We start from the raw sequence: 25,146 nt of genomic DNA on the forward strand, positions 1-25,146 counted from the left end.
CGTCCCACCCTGGGCACAAATCCCAGAGAAGAAGCTGCAGAGCGGGCCTCTCCATCCGTGAGGGCTCTGACCACAGCCAAGTGGAAAAACTAACCCCCCAGAGCAGAGCTGAGCTCCTCTCACTAACAGCTCCCTGCAGACAAATCTGGGAGCTTCTAAACAGCCTATCTTTTCTGCAGGTTACAAAGATTCTTTTATTTATTTATTTATTTATTTATTTGACACAGAGAGAGCGAGCACAAGTAGGCAGAACGGCAGGCAGAGGGAGAGGGAGAAGCAGACTCCCCGCAGAGCAGGGAGCCCGATGCAGGGCTCGATCCCAGGACCCTGGGATCATGACCTGAGCCGAAGGCAGATGTTTAACTGACTGAGCCACCCAGGCGCGCCGGTTACAGAGATTCTTAATGGAATGGGTGGGTGTCTCTGAGAGCAAAGGGACCTGAGGCAGGTTGGCAAGAATTTCCTTTTTTTCTCTTGTTCATGTCTTCATTTTGAAAACATTTCTTGAGCAACTCTCACACGCCAGGCCCCGAGGGCACCGCGATGAAGGAGGCAACATGCGAAGCACCAGGGTATCTCCCAGCAACGGGGGGAGAGGAACATAAAGAAATAAGACAATGGGGTCCTCGTGAAGAAACAAAGGTGTGGACAGAATACATCCTCCTAGTAGAAACAGGAGCCGCTGAACAATAAGAAGTAGTCTCTTCTATGGACTCTGAGAAACAAACTGAGGGTTTTAGAGGGGAGGGGGGTGGGGGGATGGGTTAGCCCAGTGATGGGTATTAAAGAGGGCACATACTGCATGGAGCACTGGGTGTTGTACGCAAACAATGGATCGTGGATCACTGCGTCAAAAACTAATGATGTGATGTATGGTGATTAACATAACATAATAAAATAAAATGAAATAAAAAAAGAAATAGTCTCTTGTTCTCAACTTCCCATCAGTAAAGAGAGGAAGTTGGTACCACAGAAATGAACCTAAATACATAGTGTCAGTGCCCAAATACGTAAGAATTTTATTGTAGTTTTTCAAAATCACACCAAGCCCTTCACTCCAGTTGTATCCTATTGTCACAAACTACAAAAGAAAAAAATCGAGGGCAACAAATATGCTGGAGCCCCGTGCGTCCACCCTCTTGAGTAATTGCCAAAAGCTGGGTCACTATTTCCCGCGAACACTGCCTGAGATCGTTTCCTTGTCTTTGTAGGAATTCATCTTTGCCCACGTCCTCTCCTGTTTATCTTTACAAACTATGCCTAGCTTACAATATTAGAGGCCCCAGAATACATCCTTTTGCCTTTACAATCCAAGTATTGTTGGCGATGGTGATTTGCAGGCTTTTCTCAGGAGATTCTGCATCTTGACTCTCTCGAAAGTCTGTTTGATAGCTCAATTCTAACTTCAAATTGGCATATCATAGTAAAGGGAGCTTTGATTTTCATACGATAAGATATTCAGAAGTAAACCAAAGGAAGGGGAGTGAGAAGAGATTTCATAGCTGTTCGTTTTTTTTTATTCCATCAGTAGCCATTGCTGGCCACCCATGACTCCCTCTTGCCGCTTGCCTTCAGCTATAACTTGACTGTTACCAGTACAGCTTTGCAAATTTAATAATGGCTGAAAGCACTGGCCTATTTATAAACTTTGAAAGGCACTGGTTAAAATGCATTTTGGTATCTCCCGTCCCGCAGAATTGTGTTTAGTCCTCAATCGTGCAAGCCCTGTGGGTTTAGTCTCTACTAAGATTTTAGCTGTGTCAACTTTGAATAGACTGGACTCCTTTAGAAAGAAAAGGTAATAATCAAGCCATTGGAATAACCTTCATCCTTAGACTCTGGCGTTTTCCCTCGAGTAAGCAATTCTTATCGTCACGCTAATTAAGTAAAAACATAAAGGCTTTCCCAATGCTTTTCACAAGGGAACACTTCTCACAGATTTTATTTTATGAAATCTGTAAAATGCTAGGAGGCATATTAATTAATAGCTAAACATACATGGAATACATAATTACCGAACATGATACCCTTAATACTTGAAAATACTAAAGAGCCAATTTTCAGTAATTTGTCGAGGAAAAGAGCTTTTATTTCTAAAGAAAGGCGATATAGATTTGAGACTGCAGTGGTGAATTCAGTTTTGCTGGCTGGAAAATGCCAGTTATCAGTAACTAACAGGTATATTTCTCTGTGGATTGCAGTAAAGCACTCCACCGTGGCTAAATGGGGGCACAGGGTTGAAAAAAGAGAAATAAATGAGAGAGAGGGAGACTGAAATTGAGACTGTGGCCTGTGGTTCTCTAAGTAACTAAAAGACCCACTGGGTCAAAACGGTTTTGCGGCCCAAATATATAACATACGTGAGCAGTTCCCACTGCTATTTCCTGGTCAAATGTTATTATTTAATTTATCCCAGTTAAATCTGATCTCAACTGTAATTACCGTGCAAAGCTCAAACTCAACCCAGACCCTTCAGCTGAAACCTCCCTAAAATAAAGACAATGACCCCAAACAATTTTCTCACATGGTCCTTAGTCAGAACACCTGAATGTTACCCTCCTAGTACTGAATTCCTTGTTGTTATTTTAGGTCTAATCAAGTAAGTGAATCAACCTAGAAATGAAATGATGAGATCTATAATAAACATTCGAGTAAGACAAACCGGAATCTGTAGAATATCAGACGAATTCATTTTCACTGACTTTTATTGAGTATTTGCACGCATACGAGGCACTGAGGCAGGCGCTGATGAGGATGATGCCCTACCGCTCGCTACCCTCTCATGACACATGGAAGGGGGGTGGAGATCCTTGTCCTGCTGCTTTGGCTAGGTCTCGTTGCCAGGTCACGAGAAGCAGGTGGTTGTCAAGGGGCAGCCGTGACAATGCCAGGGGCTTGTAGCTTTCAGCGTCCCGATCCCAGCTCGGAGAGTTCCTGAACTCAGTAGTGCAAGTGGCCCGCTGAGTCCTACTCCTCCAGCCCTTTCAGCAGTTTGTACTGGTATTAAATCCCTGCTTGAAATGCTTGGTGCTTTTTCTACAATGAATCCCAACTGATGCACAAGGGTCCTACTGCAGTGAACTAGGGTTGAGAGGGAAGCCAGGCAAGAAACGAGAGAAGAGTTGCTGATGAGCTGTCATGATTCATTCACTCATGCAGGCATTCCTTCCATGATTCATCCACGCAGACACCTGCTGAGTCTGAACTACGTGCCTGGCACTGTGTCACTGCTAACAGCTTTGACCTTTTGAGGAACCAGGGTGATGATGGTCGAAAAGGAGAAAGGGGAGGGAGCATCCACAGTATGGATAGTAAACCCTCTGTTGTAGGCATGGTTTGAAAGCCCTGATAACTAGCTGGTGTGCCTCCATCTCCGGATCTTTTATTCTTCTCACTGTTATCTACTACAGTTTCTCTTGTGTTCACTTAAAGCCCCGTGTAGGACTTTGCAAAGAGATATTTGTCTTCTACAATGAGTATCTATAAATAATTATGTATATGCTACATATCTTAAAATACAAAAACAAGCCTACTCCCATTTAGACACAATTAACGTGATATTATTTCCCATTAGGGTTAAGATCTATTCTTTTATTCTAGAAAATTAGAGTTAAGTCATTCTCTGAAAACATGTGCACTAAAATCCACATAAATGATTACGAGCATAAGGGGCATGCAATTCCCTTTAAAAACAGCAATGTGTTTAGCCTGACCTGAATAAGTAAAAGAGAATCTATTCAAAGTAAGGATCATAAAAACTCCCTCTGGTAAAAAAGCTGATGAGTTACTGAATGTCCAGGAAATATCAACAAACTCTCCGAAATTTATCAGACAGTAAACATCAATCAGCCTTAAACATGAGCCTTGATATTCACAGTGAGCGGCAATGGTAACACTTCGGCTGGAGTCCATTTGGGTTTTCCATTGGAACTTGTAACAGGTGTCTGCTGCCCAGATGAAGCTTATCCTGCTGACTTGTTCTGTCCTTCGTGAACCTGTTACTCCCGATACAAATACTGAAGACACATAATGCCTCACTGCACATGTGGCTAAATAGTAGCTAGCCTTGAAAGCCCCATGCACATCCAACCTCTTCTTGAAAACCCCGGCCAACTGTCTAGGGCAACACCGATCTCTTGTCATTATCAATGCTTACTGCATTCCTAGACAGATCCAACGAGTTTACTGACAAGTTATTTTCTACTTGCATAAAGGATGGGTTTACAGTCCATGTTTTAATATTTAACCTTTTATTTACTGCCTAGTCACCTAAGGGTCTCCACTATAAGCTGATGGTACAAGGATGAAAAGATATAGTACCATGACTTAAGAAGTGTACCATCTAGTAAAGGGAGTCAGACAGCCCAGCACAGAGAGAAGCTGCACAAAACAAATGAAAAACAAGAATGAGAGAGGCTTAGGCTATTCAACAAAGTCCCCAACCCTCATGTGTTCATCCTGCAAAAGAGAAAACAAAGGGAAATCGGCAATGGGGTGAAACGAGTTAAAGGGAAAAGAGAGCAGCACCCCTGGTTCAGATGACCTTCCTTGAGGAGTCCCATGTGCCCTCTCTCTCCAGTTGCCGAGGAACAGGTGCAGCCTCGCCATGGGCCAAGCTGAGAGGCAGTGCATCCAAATTCTCACTCAACTAAACAATCAGGAGCCACTTGCAATGGGTAAGACTGACGTGCTGTCAGTGAAGTAACAGTTCAACATTTTCTCTCTCCTGCCAGGGCTGACTGGAAGCTCCTGAAGTCATATGTACCTTTAGCCTCTGTATTACCCTCTATTATGGGTCCCCACAGTGCTTTTGGAGATGCCTGGAAAACCAAATCACTTAGGCTCATGCCTAAACATGTCCTTGGGTAAATAAAAATCACATACACTGCTCATGACACCATTTCATTTCTTTTTTTAAATTTATTTTTATTTTTTTTAAAGATTTTATTTATTTGACAGAGAGAGACACAGCAAGAGCAGGAACACAAGCAGGGTGAGTGGGAGAGGGAGAAGCAGGCTTCCTGCCGAGAGGGAGCCTGCTATGGGGCTCAATCCCAGGACTCTGGAACCATGACCTGAGCCGAAGACAGAGGCTTAACGACTGAGCCACCCAGGTGCCCCCATTTCATTTCTTAGTAACAGCTCTTTGTCTACATAGCTTGCTGAAACCTCTTCTTCCTTAACCAAACTCTGGGTAAGAACAGTCTACAAATCCCATATAAATCGCCTCACCGTTTTTTCCCTCTTTTATAACCTGGCTTTTGTTCCAATTCCAGTGCTCAACTCCATTGAAATGTTTTCTATCAATGGTAAAGCGATGCCCAAGTAAAACCCTGTAGGTCCTCTCCCCATTATCACACCTCTTCTCTCGGTTTGTGATATTCTCTCTCCCCTGTTCTCCTTTTGAATTACTGTTTCTTCCTCTGCTTTTCTGGCCTTTTTTTTTTTTTTTCTCCTTCCCTCGTGTATCAGTCCATTTTGCTGTGTGATGAAAACATCAGAAGCTCCAATGAGCTGCGACAGGAAATACGTAATTCTCTTGCACCTGCTCACTGAGGTTCAGCTGGGGATCCGTGAATCTCAGTGGAGCCTGTTCATGTATCTCGTGCATTGGCTGGGGTCTGTGCTCTAGGCTGGGCTAGACTCGGGCACCTAAGCTGGGCAGATTTTGTCTTGTTTCTCTTCCTGCTCATGAGACCAGGGGCTAGTTCAATCCTGTCCTTCTCTTGGAGATTGCAGCAGTGTGTGTGGGCAAGGGGAAACATACACATCCTCATACGCTGAGCAGCTGAAATGGCAACCATCAACCCCACCTCACAGGGTTGGCCTAAGCAAGTCACACAGAGAAGCTGGAGTCAGAGGGCGGGATAGTAGACTGTCTCTTTCGTGAGAGAAACTGTAAAGTGATGTGGTAGAGGGCAGGGACATAGGAAGGGAAGAAGAATCGGAGATCAAGGCTATTAGTGCAGTCTACCCACTTTCCTCCCCAATAATTTGTATGTGTGTGTGTGTATATTTATGTATATGTGTATGTACATGCCCACATACACAAACACACCCATGGATACATATACATATGCATACATACACCTGCCCAAACACACACACACACCCCCAACACACACACACAGCAGTAGATCTCAACCCAGATCTCAGCCCTTTTAGTTGTCATGACATGACATCAGTAGTGGTCGTAGGAGCTGCTACTGGAATCCAACGTGTTTTATTTCCCCATTAGGAGACTATTTAGGATGCTAATAAATATCCTACCATCACAGGACAGCCTTCCCAACAAAGCATGTTCCGGGCCAGAATGTCCCTAGTGCCACAGTTGAGAACCCCTGAAACGTGTACATACGCAAACTCACATACACAAAGAAAGACAGAGAGTGAGAGAGACTGTCCCAAGTCTTGCAGTGAAGCTATTGCTTCAGCCATTATGATCACTGGTCTGGGAATGGTCCCTAAATCCACATCTCTCAGAGCAGATCCAGCTGCCCTCTGTCTGAGCCCATATAATGGCTCCTCAAGTCTATCAGGAAAACTGACTCCAGCCAAATTTATCTCCAAACCCTTCTGGGATCCTGGTCTTCCTGCTCCTCTGAGTGGCACCATGTCTGTCCCAGTCACCTCAGCATGACATAAGAAAAGCGCATGGGTTTGGAGTCAGTGGGTCCTAGATGCAGCCCAGTTTCTGTGGTTCACTCACTAGGAGTCACATATTGTGGTAGATAAGCCCCCCTCAACTTACAATATTTAGGGGAAATTGACCTTTTTTGTATTTTGGGACAAAGGCTACATGTCTCCATTTTCTTATTCCATGAATTTGGAGTCATTTCTAATTAATGAATTAGTTTTAAACTGCTTTCTCTGCATGTTCCTTCAGAAGTCCAATTACAATTCCATTATTGGGGGGAGTGAATTAGAAAGCGAAGAGATGCTTGCATAAAATTAACATATCAATGGATGTCTTTGCATTGATAAGCAAATTTCTTTTCATATCAGAAACTGTTCATACAAAGATGCTCATGGTACCAACCATATGTCTATTAGCCCAGCACTCAGCCTCTCGCAGCCCCAGACACCTCACCTGTAACATTACCTTTCACAAGGTTGACAAAAACATTGAATTAATTTGAAATTCAGTAAATATTAGTTTCTTCCCAGAGATCAAACCTTGGGCATATCCTTGGTTGAGTTAATTACCAAGCTGGAAAAAAATCAAGAGCTCTCATTCTTAAAGTCTTATCTTTACACACACAGCCATTCTGGGCATTCACTACCTCTTGCAAGAACCACTTGTTTTGCTAATCATGTAGGGTTATTTGTACCTGCTTCATAAGATTGTTGTGAGTATAAAATAAAATGGTAGAAGAGCAAAGAGTCCATATTCCATATAGAGTAAACACTGAATAAATGTGAACTGCTGTTATGTTTTATTTACATTACTCTTATTTGTTGGTATTAGGGAAGAAGAGTCACCTACAAAGATACTTCTTTTGTTTGTTTTGTTTTGTTTGGAGGCTCTATGCCCATTGTGGGCCTTAAACTCATGACCCCAAGATCAAGAGTCACATGCTCTACCAACTGAGCCAGCCAGGTGCCCCTAAATTTACTTCTTGCTCAACCTTTTTCAAGTGCTACTATCTTTTGAAGATGACTTTAAACTGATAAGAACAGAAGATGATTTTAGTCAGGTCACCATTTTAAACAGATCAGGTGCTACGTTACACACATGATGTTACACATATTATGTGATCAAATCCCCAGGGCAATCTGATGATAGCATCCTATAGGTGAAGTCAATAATGATTAAGTGATTAAGTAACAAGCCAAAGCCACATAGCTAGTGAGTCACAGAGTTATGATTCTCTTCCCTTTCCCACTTCAAAGGACAGGGAAGCTATGTTTCCTGTGTCCTTCCCTAACCCCTGAACCATACAAACACAGCGAGACCCTGGTTTCTTCTCTTAGAGACACAACAATAGAAAACATAAAGATTAAGGTACTAAGATTTGGTATATTACCTCTACCTTTAGTTTTTGCATCTCAAGGCCAGGGGGAGAGAAAAATGCTTGACACAGAGAGAGAGAGCTTTCAATTCTGTGATGGTAGAATGTGAAGCATCACTAGGAGTCACATGTTGTGGTAGATAAGCCCCCCTCAACTTACAATATTTAGGGGAAATTGACCTTTTTTGTATTTTGGGACAAAGGCTACATGTCTCCATTTTCTTATTCCATGAATTTGGAGTCATTTCTAATTAATGAATTACTTTTAAACTGCTTTCTCTGCATGTTCCTTCAGAAGTCCAATTACAATTCCATTATTGGGGGGAGTGAATTAGAAAGCGAAGAGATGCTTGCATAAAATTAACATATCAATGGATGTCTTTGCATTGATAAGCAAATTTCTTTTCATATCAGAAACTGTTCATACAAAGATGCTCATTATAGACATCAGAATCTGTCAGTAGGTCACATACTGCATCCCCAGGCCACACCCAACACTTGCCCAACTCCAAACAGACTCCTCAGTCCTTCACTGGAGGCTACAGAATGAAAAATGTTTCTTCAGGATACAGGCAGACTCATAAAAAGTTTTTGATTTATAGCCTGAAAGTTACCACTCACCCCTATATGTATGATTATTATGGGATATTTTTTTTTTTATCTATTTGGTTCTACTTTGTTTGATTTCCCAGTTTTGAGGTTGAAAAGAATAAGACATCTTTGCATCAGTTCAGTGTGAGAGAAAGCAAATTATAAGAGCTTCATCTCATATATGACTTTTAATACATCGGAAATCTATAAGCATGTCAAATGGTGCTGGAGAATATTCATATCAGTTACACAGAAATGTCTAAAAGCAAAGTCTATCATTTTGTCAATAAGCAAAACTGTTTGTCTATAAGCCATGTTTGTATTAGAATTACTCTTACAATTTTAAGACATTCATTTAGAGGCCGGATCTAGGAAAATATGCTTTTCCTTTACTTTAGAAAAACTATGATGAATTTGAATTAAGAAAGGAAATCACAATGCCAGCAGTTGCTAACATATTCCTTTATATTCTCATTTTATGGAGTAAAGAGCGTGGCACTTTTTGGACAGTGTCAGCATTAGTCTAAATAATTTGTTTTGGAGGCACTATCCCTGTTAAATGGAGTGAAGATAATTTGTAATCTTCACTCAAAAGACTCTTTACTCAGCAATTTTCCCTTAACATATCATCAATAAAGACATTCCCGTTTCACCCACTTAAGGTCCCTGCCATGGGGTAATTTTACTAAAAGTCGACCACATGACATAAAGAAGACAGCACTACGATAACACATCTGACTCATGATGGCATTATAGTTCTTGACTTCAGCTTTTAGAATTCTTATCTTTCCCACCTAGTGGTTAAGCTGGAAGATAATGATGTGAGGCTGTCTAAAGAGGATCAGATGGGTAATATCAAAAGCGCCAGAGTCCTAAGTGCTCAAAGCTTTCAGAAATTGAAGTCTGGGTTATATCTCCACGGGAGGAAAACACCATGCATATGTTTGGTCAGAAAAGAAAATAATTTCAGAACCGTGTCTCTTAACCCCTCACTAAGGATCCCTGTAATGTGCCCTTAGACTAATAACCCCACAATTGAATCTCAAGAAGAGGGTCTTACTTACAAGAAGGCATTCAGATGTGTCATGAAAAATAAACAAGAGTGGAGAGCAAAGTAAGAACATATGAAACACACCATAAATCTCCAGCACTGGGAACTCAGCTGTGAAAATAGCTTGTTAAAATCACCCTATGTTTGATTAAAAAATAAAACATTTCTACAAAAACAGCCACGTTTGAAGTCCACCACTGCTACAAGATAAAATGAAGCCTTTAAAGAACTTTCGAGATAGAAGTACATGAAGTGTTTGTGAAAACAAAGTTCTGTTGACCGGTGTGTGAAATCTCACTTTACGTGGGTACACAAGTGCCTTACTGAGAACCTCGAATTGAGGAAGTTTAATTTGGTGGGAGAACACCATGGAAGGAACAAATGAGCCCCCCTCCCCGTCTTATACTTTGCCCAGTGTTCTCCAACACAATGAGAATACTAAGCTTTGAATTCACTGAAGAAAGTCAGACTAGATAGAAATCAGGTTCTAGAACATTCTGACTGAAACCTGAACATATTAACTTGGGACATCATTGCTAACATAGCCGTCTCAAGTCACTAAGTTTCTTTCTTTCCCAATTACCTCCAACTAAAGCATGAGAATCCGATACTATTGGAACCCTGCAGCTATTCTGCCGAAAATAATTCATTTAGCTGACAATATCAAATACCATTCTTTGGAAAAACAGAATGGCGTCTTAAAGAGGGAAGCACCATAAGGAGTGGTTTCCAACTAATCGTTATAAGTACTTAGATAATATCAAGTCATTCTGTGGAGGCGTGTTCTAATCACCACTTTCCCCCAGAAGTAACTTTTATAAATGCTTCTTTCTTTTCTTAACCTAACAGGTCTAAGGCTTTCCTCTTTATCCTTACTGAAGAGTTAACGAATGGGTCTTGCACTGAAACCATAATGGTCTGATTCTACTGAAAATAGAAGCAATGGGAAGTCCTCAGAAGAACTATTTTCAATAAGCAAAAACACTGCTGCAAGTTACATGGAACATAAGATTTATCTGGATCATTCTGAAATGAGAGCCAGGAATTCTGTGAGGACAAGCTCTTGTTCTATTGCCAGGATTTCTTGGGTTTCTTACCACAGGCATGAGCTTTGGGTCCAGCAAGTCTTGCTCAGGGCAAAACCATCTTCGGGGGCCCACTGAAGCATAAGCCTGTATTGTATGATATCCGAAGAGGGCTTCTGTTGGGGGCCAAGACTTGTATCAGTCTCAGAGGCCAACAGCAATAGCTGTGTTCTGTGCAAAACATGAGAATTCTGGCCCGTTTCCTCATTTGAGAGAGATAGACAAGTATTCCTTCTAAATTTGTTTCACCAACCACTGCCTCTGTAAAAAGCAAAAGATAAAAGGAGGAGAAAGGGATATCATGTTTAAGCAAATTTGGAAAATGTTGTCAAGGGGGACCATTTTTTTATGACAGGACTTTCAGGGCCTTTAAACAAAGTTTATTTGTCCAATGTACTCATACCTAAACCACATTAAAACATTCTTAAGTAGTTTCCACTTGTTAAAGTTGTAAGTACCCCACTATGTGCCCCCGATTTTCTACTTCTCCCAGAAGAAATGTCTTCCTTTTGGTTAAAACATATGGAGAATGTTCCTTCCTGAAGTTGGCGGAGAAGAAATCAGGATAATAATATATCCCACATAATATTTAATATGCGGGCGCCTGGGTGGCTCAGTTGGTTAAGCGACTGCCTTCGGCTCAGGTCATGATCCTGGAGTCCCTGGATCGAGTCCCGCATCGGGCTCCCTGCTCGGCAGGGAGTCTGCTTCGTCCTCTGACCCTATCCCCTCTCATGTGTTCTCTCTCTCTCATTCTCTCTCTCAAATAAATAAATAAAATCTTTAAAAAAAAAAATATTTAATATGCAAGGATGAAGTTCCTATCTCCAGTCTACAGCCCACCTTGATCTCAGAATTCTTCCCCTTTCTGAGCTCAGGTTCACTCGACCTTTCCAAAGCTCTACCTCTCAGTCTTTCCAGTGATGTGCGCCACAGGTTTTCCTATTCAAAGCGAGTTAGGAGTTAATAGACTATTTTCTTTGGCAGCCTGGGGCAATTTGCTCTCACCGTGTTCATGCTTTTTTCCAGTTTTCTTTATTCCTTTTTCTGGCTCATTCTCCATCATCATTTTTTGGCTTTCTGCTCCACTGCATTTCTCTGATGCTAAAGCGATGCTGAGGACTTTCTTTCCCTCTGCCAGAGCAAACAGCCAGAGGACCAGGTCATGCCTGGTGCACTGTGGCCACACTAGCGAAGTTGGTCGACGCCTGGGAACTTTCAGGAACCAGAACTATTTCTCAACAATGTTTGCATCATTCAACGACGGACATAGTTTAAAAGATCAATCTCCTTCCCACCCCACCCACTCCCCAAATCTTGCACTATAGAATCAGTAAGTCAGAAACCAGTTGAAAAATTCTTAGAATATGGGTCTACAAGAAAAGAAAAATACTAATTTTAATTCAAAGAGAAGTCAAGGACTAGGTTGGGTAGCGGGGCAGAAACACAGAACTGACTCCTACTTTACTCTCTACTTTCCACATACAAAGCAGCAGATGTGGGTTTTATTAATCACTTCACATGGGCAGATCTGCACCCACTGGCTTCAACACAGACCATTTTGAGGCAGGAAATTCAATATCAGAAGGCAGGCACCAATAGCTTAACTTATTGCAGGATTCCAAGAATGTTGAACTAAACATGTATAAAAAAAGATACATAAGAAATTCAGAGAAGCGAGGGGTGCCTGGGCGGCCCCATTGGTTAAGCATCCAACTCTTGATTTCAGCTCAGGTCATGGCTTCAGGGTAATGAGATTGAGCTCCTGTCGGGCTCCCGACTCAGCCAGGGGTCTGCTTGAGATTCTCTCTCTCCTTCTCCCTCTCCCTCTGCTCCTCCCTCCATTTGTGTTATGTGCATGTGCTCTCTCTCTCTCTCAAGTACATAAATAAATAAATCTTTAAAAAAAAAAAAAGAAATTCAGAGAAGTGGGAGACTGCACTTAGTTAGAAATTTGGAGTAAGCACATTAAGATAAATTATAAATCCCATTTTAGAATGACATCCTGATTAAACATGACTATCCAACTGTGAGTTAAAACTCATCCTGAGAGAGGTGCCTAGGTGGCTCAGTCGGTTAAGCATCTGCCTTTGGCTCAGGTCATGATCTCAGGGTCCTGGGATCAAGTCCTGCATCAGGCTCCCTGCTAAGCAGGGAGCCTGCTTCTCTCTCTCCCTCTGCCCCCCCCCCCACTCATGCTCTCTCTCTTTCTCAAATAAATAAAATCTTTAAAAAAAAAATTCATCCCAAGAGGAGATGACACTGAGGGGCACACCATTCCACCAGAGCTTGAAATTTGGGGTTCCTTTCTAGAAGACCTGTCTCTTAATCAAGAAATCCTCTCATTGCCTAAAAGGATGAAATTGAAAGTATAAAATGATTGGGGGAAAGACTTCATTGGTCTCCTTCACATTTAAAAGTGTATAATCATCCCTTCTGTTCTTCATAGAAGTTTATCTTCCTATATTGTAAATCTAGAACATCACACCCTGATATTTATTTTAGTCTCCAAACTCCATTTCAGGAGAATTGTGATAGTCTACAATAAGGTCTTATATGCTAATAGTTTCATGAAATGCTTACATGTGCTGGTTTACAATTTGAAATATGTTCTTTTAATCACATCAAACAACATTTTGAGTAAAGGGAATTAGAAGACCACAAAGGAAATGATGACTCCTTAGTAATCCAGTACATTGTTTTTCAGAAGATAAAAACCAGGCTTCTCGCTTACATACAACAGGGCCACTCAAGTGAGAAAAAAAAAAAAAAAAAAAAAAAAAATATATATATATATATATATAGCTTCCTTCTTGCTTCTGGCACAGGCAACAATTTTATAGTATTTACAGACATACAGACACACACCAGATTTCCCCCTTTTCCACTAACAACTATAGAATTTAGAGAAATCACTGTCTATGGCTACTCATAAAGAGGTAAATCTATGATCCTCTGACTCTCTGAGATGGTTTAGTCCTCTAAAAGCCCTGGTGCTCATGTAAAGTCTACTCCAAGCCTGCTGTGGTGATGGACAACTATTAAAATCAGATACAGAGCTGGGGCCTCTCGACAAGGGATGATCAGCAGCAAAAGGTTCTAAGTCAGAAGCTCTTCCCTGCACCTACCGACTCCTTGGCAAGCCAGATGCTCAGTGAAATCCGACATCACAGAACAAGATCTGGAGCTACACAGACAAGCAGACCCACTGCACCAGCTCAGGTGTATGCAGAAACTGAGCTACACAGAACAGAGCCATGCCCTGGGTGATCAATGACAATAATTCAGTAAGTACTAGCAGCTAGTATATTAGCTCTAACTATGGCCCAAAAGCTGGGCACAGTGTTTGCAGGCATTATTTTATTTAAAACTACCATGACTCTATGAGGGCAATCCTATTATCTTGTCTATTTTATAGTTCAAGGAACAGAGGCACAGAGAAGCTAGAGTTTGCCCAAAGTCACAAAGATAGTAATTTATGAAGGCAAGAAATCCCAGACCCTCTAATGTGAGAGACCGTGTTCTCCATCACCTGCTTCAAATGCTCCCTCTTAGTCTCAGCTCAAACTGGTGCTCTAAGACCGTGAGCAGGGCGGGTTGCAGAGCCTGTGGGAGGCAGAATAACCATCTCCCAAAGATGTCCACACCTCACCCTCCGGAAACTTTACTTCCATCGGTTAACTCCTTTCTATCATGTAATGTAACAGATTCGCAGGTTCTGGATTCATAGGCTGCTAATCAATCAACCTTAAAATAGGAAGATTACCCTGCATTATTCACAGGGGACTGAGGTGATCATCAGGGCCCTTGCAGGTAGACAAGGAGGGCAGAAGACGGAGTGAGTGTCAGAGTGGTGCCCAGTGACAGACTTGGTCGGCCATGGCTGGCTCTGAAGGCAGAGGAAGGGGACACACACCGAGGGATGCAGGCCGCCTCAAGGAGCCAGAAGAGACAAAGAACCCATTTCTTTGTCTCCTCCCCACATCCTCCAGAAGGAACACTGCCATGCTGACACCTTGATTTTAGGTCAGTGAGGACCATTCCAGACCTCTGACCTACAGGACTGAACCATAATAAATGGGTCATTTTATGTCATCAACTTTGTGGCAATTTGTTATAACGGCAATGGGAAAACTAGCGCCAAGCCAGAGACTCAGTAATTAGGGTCTTGAAGCAAGAAGATGACAGGAGAATGACACAGGCCTACAGGTAAGGAGGAGGGTAAGACGGAACAGAGACGATTCCTCCCCAAACTAGTTCAAAGTTTGTTCCTGTTCCTCAGGGAAGAGCAACCAAAGATGGATGTGAGGAGCGACTCTGCATTGTTTCTGGTGCCGACTATAATTAGGCAGGGAGATGTCTGTGTTCCCTCACGGACTGCGGGCTCAGTCGTGCTCATCAAGTATCTCTGCCATCTCAACAGAATCCACAGGAAAAGAACCCTCTAGGTATTGTTATACATAGCGTCTGTCCCGGGAGGCCTCCACCTGACAGAGTCAAAACTGTGGTGCAGAGTGGGCAAAACCAGGCCCAGAGCATTCTGGAAGGATTCAGGCCAGCAAAACTGATTTCAACTTGTCATGCTGCACGTAACACCGGACAGTTTCTACACCACCTTCCATAAAGGACCGCAGAAAATGCCATCTCTCAGGAACTGGAGCCTCAGAGTTCCTCACAGTTTTAGTCAAGATTTTATCCAATCTCTCAGAACCAAGGATCCGGATGAAGAGGGGATACCCTAGTGTTCACACTTCAGAGCTGACAGGCAGGTAGAATAAAGTCTGTTCATCAGACATCAAATGTCAACAGAGCATAACCTCTTTAGGGCTAAGATTTCTCACTTTAACCATAAAATGATGAGGTGCTACATGTTCCAGAGATGATGGATTTCTCTTTTTAAAACCATGCTAGGTGTGGGAGAGACTTCCTGTGCCTCCAACATCAGGGCCCCTCTTGGACCTATGTACTCTGCTAGATGACAGTTGCCAGCCCCCTGCAGCAAGGTGGGGTCGTGGGACTGGCACTTTTGATGGGCTGAGGGCAGAGCTAATGTAGGCTGCCTAAAGGAAGAGGCAGAGGGTCCATACTCTTTCTCTCTTCGTCAGCTAGATGCAGAGGATCCAGGTCCCCAGGTCTGGAGTGACCAGATGGTCAGAACTGAGACCCTGGACCCTGGAGAAGAACAAATCGGACTTTGCTGGGTGCAAGAAATAAAGACTCACTGTGTTTAGCTACTGGGATTTCAAGGCCACCAGTTACAGAAATGGCCTGGACGAATATGCTGGATTTTACAAATCAAGAACTTGTCCAAGTTTGGTGATTCAGCAGTTGTGGAAACCACCGCCTGCCTCGGATCATCAAAGAAGCAGGATGCTCTCCTGTGTCAGACTGGTATTTCTTATTAGTAAGGAAACTCTACCTTAACTGGTTTACTGACCTTCTGTACAGACTCTTGAGTTCTCAGAGGCAGCTCTCTACTTTGCCCTGCCTTCCTCCTCTGAGGCCACACTCGCAAATGAGCAGGACTCAATGAATGATGAGTGAATGAATGAATCTGCACCTCCTGCCAGTCACTTGGTGACTTGGTTCAGCCTTCTTACAGACATTGGTTCAACCGAACAGCCTCTGAATGGTCCCCACACCAGCTGCTGTGGGACAACTACTAATTAGCCTGACAAAGCAGCACTGTAAATGTAAATGTTTTCAAGAAATGTTTAATGTGAGCAGCCTGTGCAACAATACAACTAAAAATAGACTAAGAATTGACTTCCTGGCAGAGAATGTAGGGGGTTGTGAAGCTGTGATTAGCCAGCTATATGTTTTACCTTATTTTTAAAAATGCATTAGACTCAAATTCGTCTGAATACATATGGCAATTATTGACTGTGTCACTCATTAGGAATTAATTATACACTATCTTATAGCATCTCCCCTGTTGCTTTGAACCCACAGTAAACTGTTAATTATAACGGTGAGCTTCCAACTTACATAAACCCGATACAGGAGGTGCTCACTTGGAAATGCCCTGCTGAGATTCTCAGGGTCTCATCTTGTTCTATCACTTCCTGGATGTGGAACCTTCGAGAAGTGACTTACTCTCCGAGTTGACCCATCAAATGGGCATTATATTAGTGCTGTCACTCATAGAGATGGGATTGCCCACATGAAGCATTTCTTAGCCAGGGAGGTCATCCACAAATGCTGACTGTCCATATTACAGTTACATGGTTTGGGGCAGATCCCCACCTCTCTGGGTCTGAACCGCTTCACCTAGAAAAACAGGCACATACACAAATGCCTGACATCACAGAACCAAGGGTACCGCTCTGACAAAGTACCCGAACAGTAAACAGAATTTGTGCCAAGCCAAACAGTTGACCACCACGCACGCCCCCTGAGATGGTTATATCCTGGGTGCATTTGTAAAGGTTTTTTTTTTTGTTTGGGGTTTGTTTTTTTGTTTTTTTGTTTTTTGGCCAATGGACTTTTGAAACATCTTTGTGCATGAAAGCCCACAATGTTGCAATGTGTTACTGCTTAATTTATCTCCCTTTGAGAATCACAGGAAAGAATTTCCATAAACCACTTCCTCTAGCCTGGACTCCTATCTGATCATCTGATCCGGGGCCCAGGTGGAGGGGCAGCCTCCCGCCCTCCCCAGGGCAGAGTCAACCAGCAAGGGAGGGTTCCTTCCAGCTGCAGGCCAGTAAAAGCTGAATAACCAATTCAGCCACGCTACACCCAACCTCTCCCCTCAGGACAGAGGAAATACTCCATTTGAACATGGATTAGGCCAAATCTCTTGGGATCTCTTATGTAGAAAGGAGAAACAGAGTTCCTCCGTCCACGTGAGGGAGCGAAGGGCCAAGGAGTGTGGGCTTTGGGGATGTGTGCTCACCAGCTATTGTAATTGTTCAAGTGGCACTAGTGACTTAAACTGCCACAAGCATGGCCGCTTGCCCGAGTCACCAGCAGCCACACGCAGGTACAGGGCCCAGCAGAATGCCCGGGTGCATGGGAGAGACCAGACCCAAGCTACGTGCATGTGTGCATCATTTCCATCAGGCTTCACAAAAGTCCAGCCACGTACATGGCAGCCAGTCACAGACAAGGAAATGGAGCCCCAGGGAATGCTAATAAGCAGATGGGGCTGGCACTTGCTTCTAGGGAGGATTACTTCCAAAAACATGCTCTGTGCATTATCCATCAAACCTGGCACAAAGGTAGTCCTCCGTAAACATCGGTTTCAGGGGGAAAAAAATGCACCTCCTCTCAAGAAAAAGACAGGAGTAGTTAGAATCAAAGCCAAGACTACACAGGTCCTTAGCATACCTTCTGGGAGGAGAGAGTCCACTGAGGATTGCCGTCCTGCCATATTTTGATGTAATTATTGATAGCTGAAAGCTCTTCCCTTCCTGTGGCATTTGTATCTTACAATACATTTCATTACAAGTATCATATTTTGTTCTTATCGGTAACATTGTGAGGTCGTTTTAGCCATTTCATGGTAGCATCATCCATTTCATGGTAAGGTGTGGTAAGGTGATTCGCTTAGGACACCGGTATCATTCTTGGTCTATCCACGGGAGCCAGCTGGGAGCTCTGCAAGCACGCCCAGACCGGGCTGGACCCCAGACCGAGTGAAACCAACTGAAATCACCATGGGTGGTGGCCAGAGATCGATAAAGTAATATACCACATTAATAATTTTGATCACATGTTGAAATGAAAATATTTGGAACGGGCGCCTGGGTGGCTCAGTTGGTTAAGCGACTGCCTTTGGCTCAGGTCATGATCCTGGAGTCCTGGGATCGAGTCCCACATCGGGCTCCCTGCTCAGCAGGGAGTCTGCTTCTCCCTCTCCCGCTCCCCCCTCTTGTGCTCTCTCTCTCTCAAAATAAAAATAAAATCTTAAAAAAAAAAAAAATATTTGGAACATATTGAGTTCAATAAAATATATTACTAAAATTATTCACATTTGTTTCTTTTCACTTTTTAATGAGGCTACTCAAGAATCTAAAATTGCCAATGTGGTTCATATTATATTTCTATTGAATGGAGCTGCCTGAGGGCAAGTCTGTGCTTATCATTTCACATGCATTTTCTAATGTAACCATCCTGTCCAGCCTATAACATGGAGACTCCAATAGCCCCATTTGACAGATGAGATAACTGAGCACAGCGGGTAGTACTTTGCCCAAAGCCACAGAGCTGGTGAGAAGCCAGCCTAGATTTGCCCTAGGCAGAGCCCAGTCTCCTCTTAAACACCAGTCTGTACAAGGCATTATCTCTTTTTCTGTGCAGTGGAATTTGTGTGGGTTGGACACACAGGGAAGAACCTAAAGAAATGAAGGGCTGGGGGCGCCTGGGTGGCTCAGTTGGTTAAGCGACTGCCTTCGGCTCAGGTCATGATCCTGGAGTCCCTGGATCGAGTCCCGCATCAGGCTCCCTGCTCGGCAGGGAGTCTGCTTCTCCCTCTGACCCTCCCCCCTCTCATGTGTTCTCTCTCAAATAAATAAATAAAATCTTTAAAAAAAAAAAAAAAAGAAATGAAGGGCTGTCCAGAATTTTCCTAAAGGATCTACTACCTACACATAAATTCAAGTTCATAGGTTAAGAGCAAATAATTTGAAAACCCACATTTTCTTTGGGGATGGGATATTTCCATAGCAGTAAGTCTGGCATAAGATACATATTCTCATCTTTAAAGGCAGACATTTAAAATCATTTTATTCTGGTTTAGCCCTCATTCCCTACCAATGAATAAATTGTATATTCCTTTTTGTGGACACAATTAGTCTTGGAAACCTATCTATTTAGTGACATTGATTTCTGGAAAATTTGGTTTCAACTGATTCCAGATACGCAGATGAAGCCTAAAATAAAACAGCTAAATTCTGTAGGATGGCCATGCCCAACTAGGGCTCAACATATGAAGATACAGTGAACCATCCTAGAAGGCACGAAGCACTTCGCCCTCCATGAATCTTCCAGTAGCTGCTTGTTAACTCATTTGTTAACTAGCCATCTCTTTGAAAGATAAGACCAAATTCCCTACCTATCTAATGGCAAACAGCTAAAGAATTTCTTTACATTTTCTGGAGACTCTACAGAAATGATACAATTAAGAATTAAGTTTACATCCACTATCCTGCCCCACCGTAAAACTAGCTAAGCAGATAGGTAGTCGAATACAAAACTTACACTATACAAGGGGATGCATCATGCTTTGTGCAACCAGCTGGAAACTGAAAAGCTGTCTATACACTGAGTTTTTGATCCATTGATTGATCTTTTCTAACTGCCTTAGAAATACCTTACCTTCGCAGTAATCAGCATTAGCTTCTAAATTCTTCTTATCTGAGTAATTAAGGAACTGTTGTTCAAGACTTACAGATAGTAACAATCCAAGTTCTTGAAAAATGCCTTAGTATTTTCTGAAATGAGCTGGAGTAAAAACAGCTGAACAGATCAGTAGACAGCTGGATGGACAACCAGATAGGTCATTCAGCCAGTGGTCAGAAAGAGAGGAGAAAAAGAAAGAGGCTGGTACAAAGGTAGAGAAATAGACAAAAAGAGAAAAAGAGGGAGAAGGAAGAAATGAAGACCTATTATCTGTATGAAAATTTTTTGTAAGTGAAGAATCAGTAATATCATTCAATAACAGATATGTCATAGTTGCAAAGATAAAAGGAAAAATTTAAATCTATCATTGAAAGCCTCCCAGTTTGCGGGAGTTGTTACGCAGCCCCTGGGATCTAACGCACACACAGGTTTTCTGGAACCAGTGAGAAAGGCTGCCTCATCTCTGGATACAAGGATATTCTACTCAATGGGAATGGGAGACAATGTATCATTTTGAAGAATGCCATGAAATGACCAGCTACTCTTAGCGAAGTTTTACTAAAAAGAATGGTGAAGCGTGCCTCCTTTTGCTCTAAATCTGACCACCAGGAACAAGAGCTGAAAGTAGTCAGGATGCCACACATCTTGTTTATATGACATGAGCTTGCCTAGACTTCCAAATGTCCTGCATAAGACAGACAACAATAGGAGTTTTGCTCAAGTTTCTTATAATCAAGTCTTCTGTGGTGCTTTTTCATTTGAGCATTTTGAAACAGAAGGAAACAATTTTGCTTTAAAAGTCTCACTGGATAAAAATACAGACCCACCATCTGAATCCTCCTGCCTCCCTGCTCTAGATGTGGTCTGTGGACTGGTCCACACAGACATCCCCTGCAGCTTCTTAGAAACATACGATCACGGGCCTCTCTCCAGCTGTACTGAATCAGAATCTGCATTCCTGAGAGCCCCAGGTGTCTGGCTGGCACATAAAAATCTGAGATGTTCTCCTCCAGTATTTACTCAACAACTTTTTCAATGGCTATGAAATTATATCATCTTAAACCAAGAAGGAATGACCAGAAACTCATGAAACATGCACACGCACACACAAGTGCTTTAAAACCCTTCTCAGCTCTTTTGATTCTGGAAAGAACTGTACACAGTCTTGAAATTTTTTTTAAAAAAAAGGAAAAAATGACCACATGCAGAAGAATGAAACTGGACCATTTCCTTACACCACACACAACAATAGACTCCAAATGGTTGAAAGACCTCAATGTGAGACAGGAGTCCATCAAAATCCTAAAGAAGAACACAGGCAGCAACCTCTTCGACCTCAGCTGCAGCAACTTCTTCCTAGAAACATCACCAAAGGCAAGGGAAGCAAGGGCAAAAATGAACTATTGGGACTTCATCAAGATTAAAAGCTTTTGCACAGCAAATGAAACAGTCAACAAAACCAAAGGACACCCGACAGAATGGGAGAAGATATTTGCAAATGACATATCAGATAAAGGGCTAGTATCCAAATCTATAAACAACTTATCAAACTCAACACCCAAAGAACAAATAATCCAATCAAGAAATGGGCAGAAGACATGAACAGACATTTTTCCAAAGAAGACATCAAAATGGCCAACAGACACATGAAAAAGTGCTCAGCATCGCTCGGCATCAGGGAAATCCAAATCAAAACCTCAATGAGATACCACCTCACACCAGTCAGAATGGCTAAAATTAACAAGTCAGGAAACGACAGATGTTGGCGAGGATGCGGAGAAAGGGGAACCCTCCTACACTGTTGGTGGGACTGCAAGCTGGTGCAACCACTCTGGAAAACAGTATGAAGGCTCCTCAAAAAGTTGAAGATAGAGCTACCATATGATCCAGCAATTGCACTACTGGGTATTTACCCCAAAGATACAAAGGTAGGGATCCGAAGGGGTATGTGCACCCCGATGTTTATAGCAGCAATGTCCACAATAGCCAAACTATGGAAAGAGCCAAGATGTCCATCAACAGATGAATGGATAAAGAAGATGTGGTATATATACACAATGCAATATTATGCAGCCATTAAAAGGAATGAGATCTTGCCATTTGCAATGACGTGGATGGAACTGGAGGGTGTTATGCTGAGCGAAATAAGTCAGTCAGAGAAAGACATGTATCATATGACCTCACTGATATGAGGAATTCTTAATCTCAGGAAACAAATTGAGGGTTGCTGGAGTGGGGAGTGGGGTGAGAGGGATGGGGTGGCTGGGTGATAGACACTGGGGAGGGTATGTGCTATGGTGAGCGCTGTGAATTGTGCAAGACTGTTGAATCACAGATCTGTACCTCTGAAACAAATAATGCAATATATGTTAAGAAAAAAAAAAGAAGATAGCAGGAGGGGAAAAATGAAGGGGGGAAAATCGGAGGGGGAGATGAACCATGAGAGACGATGGACTCTGAAAAACAAACTGAGGGTTCTAGAGGGGAGGGGGGGTGGGAGGATGGGTTAGCCTGGTGGTGGGTATTGAGGAGGGCACGTTCTGCGTGGAGCACTGGGTGTTATGCACAATAAATCATGGAACACTACATCAAAAACTAATGATGTAATGTATGGTGATTAACATAACAATAAAAAATTTTTAAAAAGAGTAAATAAGTTTGCAAATAAAAAAATGGAAAAAATGAAACAGAATATTTTATGTGTTTCACTGTATTTATTGAATGCAGTATTTTCTAACTGGGTTAATAGACTCCTAGGAAAGAGTTAGACCCAGAAATCTAAGGGATCCAAAGCAGTATATTTTTAAATTTTTAAATCATAGCTGTGACGGCTTTGATCTGCTATTAACTCAGTTTATTAGAAGAGCCCAAGAATGCTCCTATGATAGCTCAGCTTTGGTGATCACCCTCTACAGCACCATGGTGAGCACACTGCACTGGGTGACAGGTGACACGGATACAATGGTGAGCACACAGTGACTCCATCCTGCCCAAGGAAAGGAGACAGGAACACGATCTCTTTCCTCATGGGGCAGTAAGTACCCTAATACAGGGAAGCCTGCTGAAATGGGCGGGGGGGGAGGGGCAGGGAACACTTCCTAGAGGAAATGGTGTCTATGCAAAGTCTCAAAGAATAAATTGGAAGAGTCTTGGAAAAGAAGGTAGAGAAAGGCAGTCTAGTGGGAGGGAAGAGCATAAGCAAAGGCACAGAGGTATGAAAAAAAATGGGATTCTGGCAATTGTGGATCACAAAGTAGGAGTCTGAGAGTGACAGAAATGAAGCCAGAGGGGAAAGGTAGAGGCCAGTTCATGGGGACAGCCAAGGAGCCCAGACATTGTTGTCTTGAGTGATGGGCACTTCATCTTCCTGCTGCTGGTGATCAGAAATAAAGAGCCTAAAGTCTCCCTTTCTGGAGCATCTCACAAATCAGGCTCAATAACAGAGTAATGAAACTAAGAATTCTTAATATAACATAAGCAAAAATTGGGACACTTCTAAAAGGGACACTTCCATCAATTAGATTTTATGATGACAAAGCATAAAACATAGAAAATGTTTAGGTCATATCACATGATTAATTCAGTGCAATAATAATTCAGTGTTATAAAACGTTACAAGAGAAAGCTCACTAATACCAAGACTTCTAGGGATTTTATAGGGATAAAATAGACAGTGGATTTTAGTCTTTAAAAACATTTTCTGCTGAAAAAAAAAATCATCATGAAAATCATCATGGTAATTTGCAGCTGAGTCACCTGTCTGAGGAGATTCTTTGAACCTTCTTTAAGAGAAGGCAATGGAGGTCTTTGGAGCCTGTACAAACTCAGTTTCTTCAGGCTGTAGAAAACCCAGAGTTCTAACACAGTCTGTATTTGTGTGTTCGTGGCAAAGAATCAGAAAAACAACCTGGAATTTTCCAGGCAATTAGGGAAGTAGAAAAGCCTGTGTGTCAGCCACACACTAGTTGGCATGGTAATGTATGGAGGGCTGTGGCACTGAATCTCGTGTAGGCCGGTCCACAGACACAAATTGCATCATTACCTCCCACCAGCTGCCTTGCAAATGCATGTTCCCCACCACACAAGGCATCGGGCAAGAGATGACAGATGATTTAGGACCTCTATCAATATCGCCCCCCAAAATCACCACTGTGGGTAAGTTACTGAGGATGGGCTGGCAGAATAATCGTTATGAACAGAAAACTGAAGGATGATCTGTTTTTGTTATAATTATCTGGCATAATCATATTTTATATCTTTAATTACCATACATGCATCCAAAGGACACAGATGCAATACCTGGAATCTACCACAGCATGGCAAGGCTTGGCGCCCTGGGTGGGTTAAGGGAGCGGAAAAGCAAACCCGATGGATCAGTGTCTGGTGAATAAATAGCAGGTGCATACGCTGGCTAGCCAGGGCGGCAGTGCATCTGGGACACGGATTCCGTCACTGCAGCTCTCTTATGTCATAAACCAACTTTTTCTTCCTTTTAATACCCAAGCTGCTTAAGGTGCCCCTCCTCATCACATGGGACATATTAATGACGACTCCAATTGGTTGCCCTGTAACTAGAGGAGTCGCTCCACCTGTTTGTGCTTCCTGGAAGGATCTGTGGGAATGTCTACCTCATCTGTGGGGCAGATGCCTAGATTCTTACCTTGTAAGACAACCTCAGATCCGAGTACCTTTCATCCCAGCACCTTCCTGGCCCTGGGGGTGGATGTGAACTCAGCTGGGCTGGAGATCCTGGAGCCAAAGCTGAATGGCCATAGCCCACCCATTGCTGGGAAAGATGAGCTACCAGGAACCAAACCCCGGAGAGGTTAGGACAAGGATGAGATCCCCATCTACAGGAAGGGTCTGTACTGAGGGAAGGCAAGATTAAATGAAAGAGGAGGCAGGAGAGGTTCCCTGACACAATGGAAGGCAAGCCAAGAAGCAGTTCCTGGGGTAGAACAGCAGGGGTATTATCACAGGGCCCAGCCACATAGGAACAGTTCTGCTCACTGGACAAAGCCCCTAAGACCTGAAATCAAAATGTGACAAAACCTTTTTTTTT

The 25,146-nt window shown here is 42.7% G+C and overlaps 1 protein-coding gene across 4 annotated transcripts in view; it reads right to left on the reverse strand.

The window, feature by feature from the left end:
• Positions 1–25,146, reverse strand: part of PID1 (phosphotyrosine interaction domain containing 1) — a 225,584-nt gene that overhangs the window by 55,503 nt on the left and 144,935 nt on the right. The window contains exon 1 of one of the 4 annotated variants that reach the window (XM_064587205.1): positions 10,752–10,775. The exons of the other annotated variants lie outside the window; for them this stretch is intronic. Within the exon in view, the coding sequence (XP_064443275.1) occupies positions 10,752–10,760 (9 nt within the window). The 5' untranslated portion in view covers positions 10,761–10,775. Of the gene's footprint in view, positions 1–10,751; positions 10,776–25,146 lie in introns of those variants that run through there. 4 annotated transcript variants of the gene reach the window in all.

Source organism: Mirounga angustirostris, unplaced genomic scaffold (genome assembly GCF_029215605.1).
Source record: "Mirounga angustirostris isolate CCGP_5_RB_7025 unplaced genomic scaffold, mMirAng1.0.hap1 SCAF_3, whole genome shotgun sequence".
NCBI lineage: Eukaryota > Metazoa > Chordata > Mammalia > Carnivora > Phocidae > Mirounga > Mirounga angustirostris.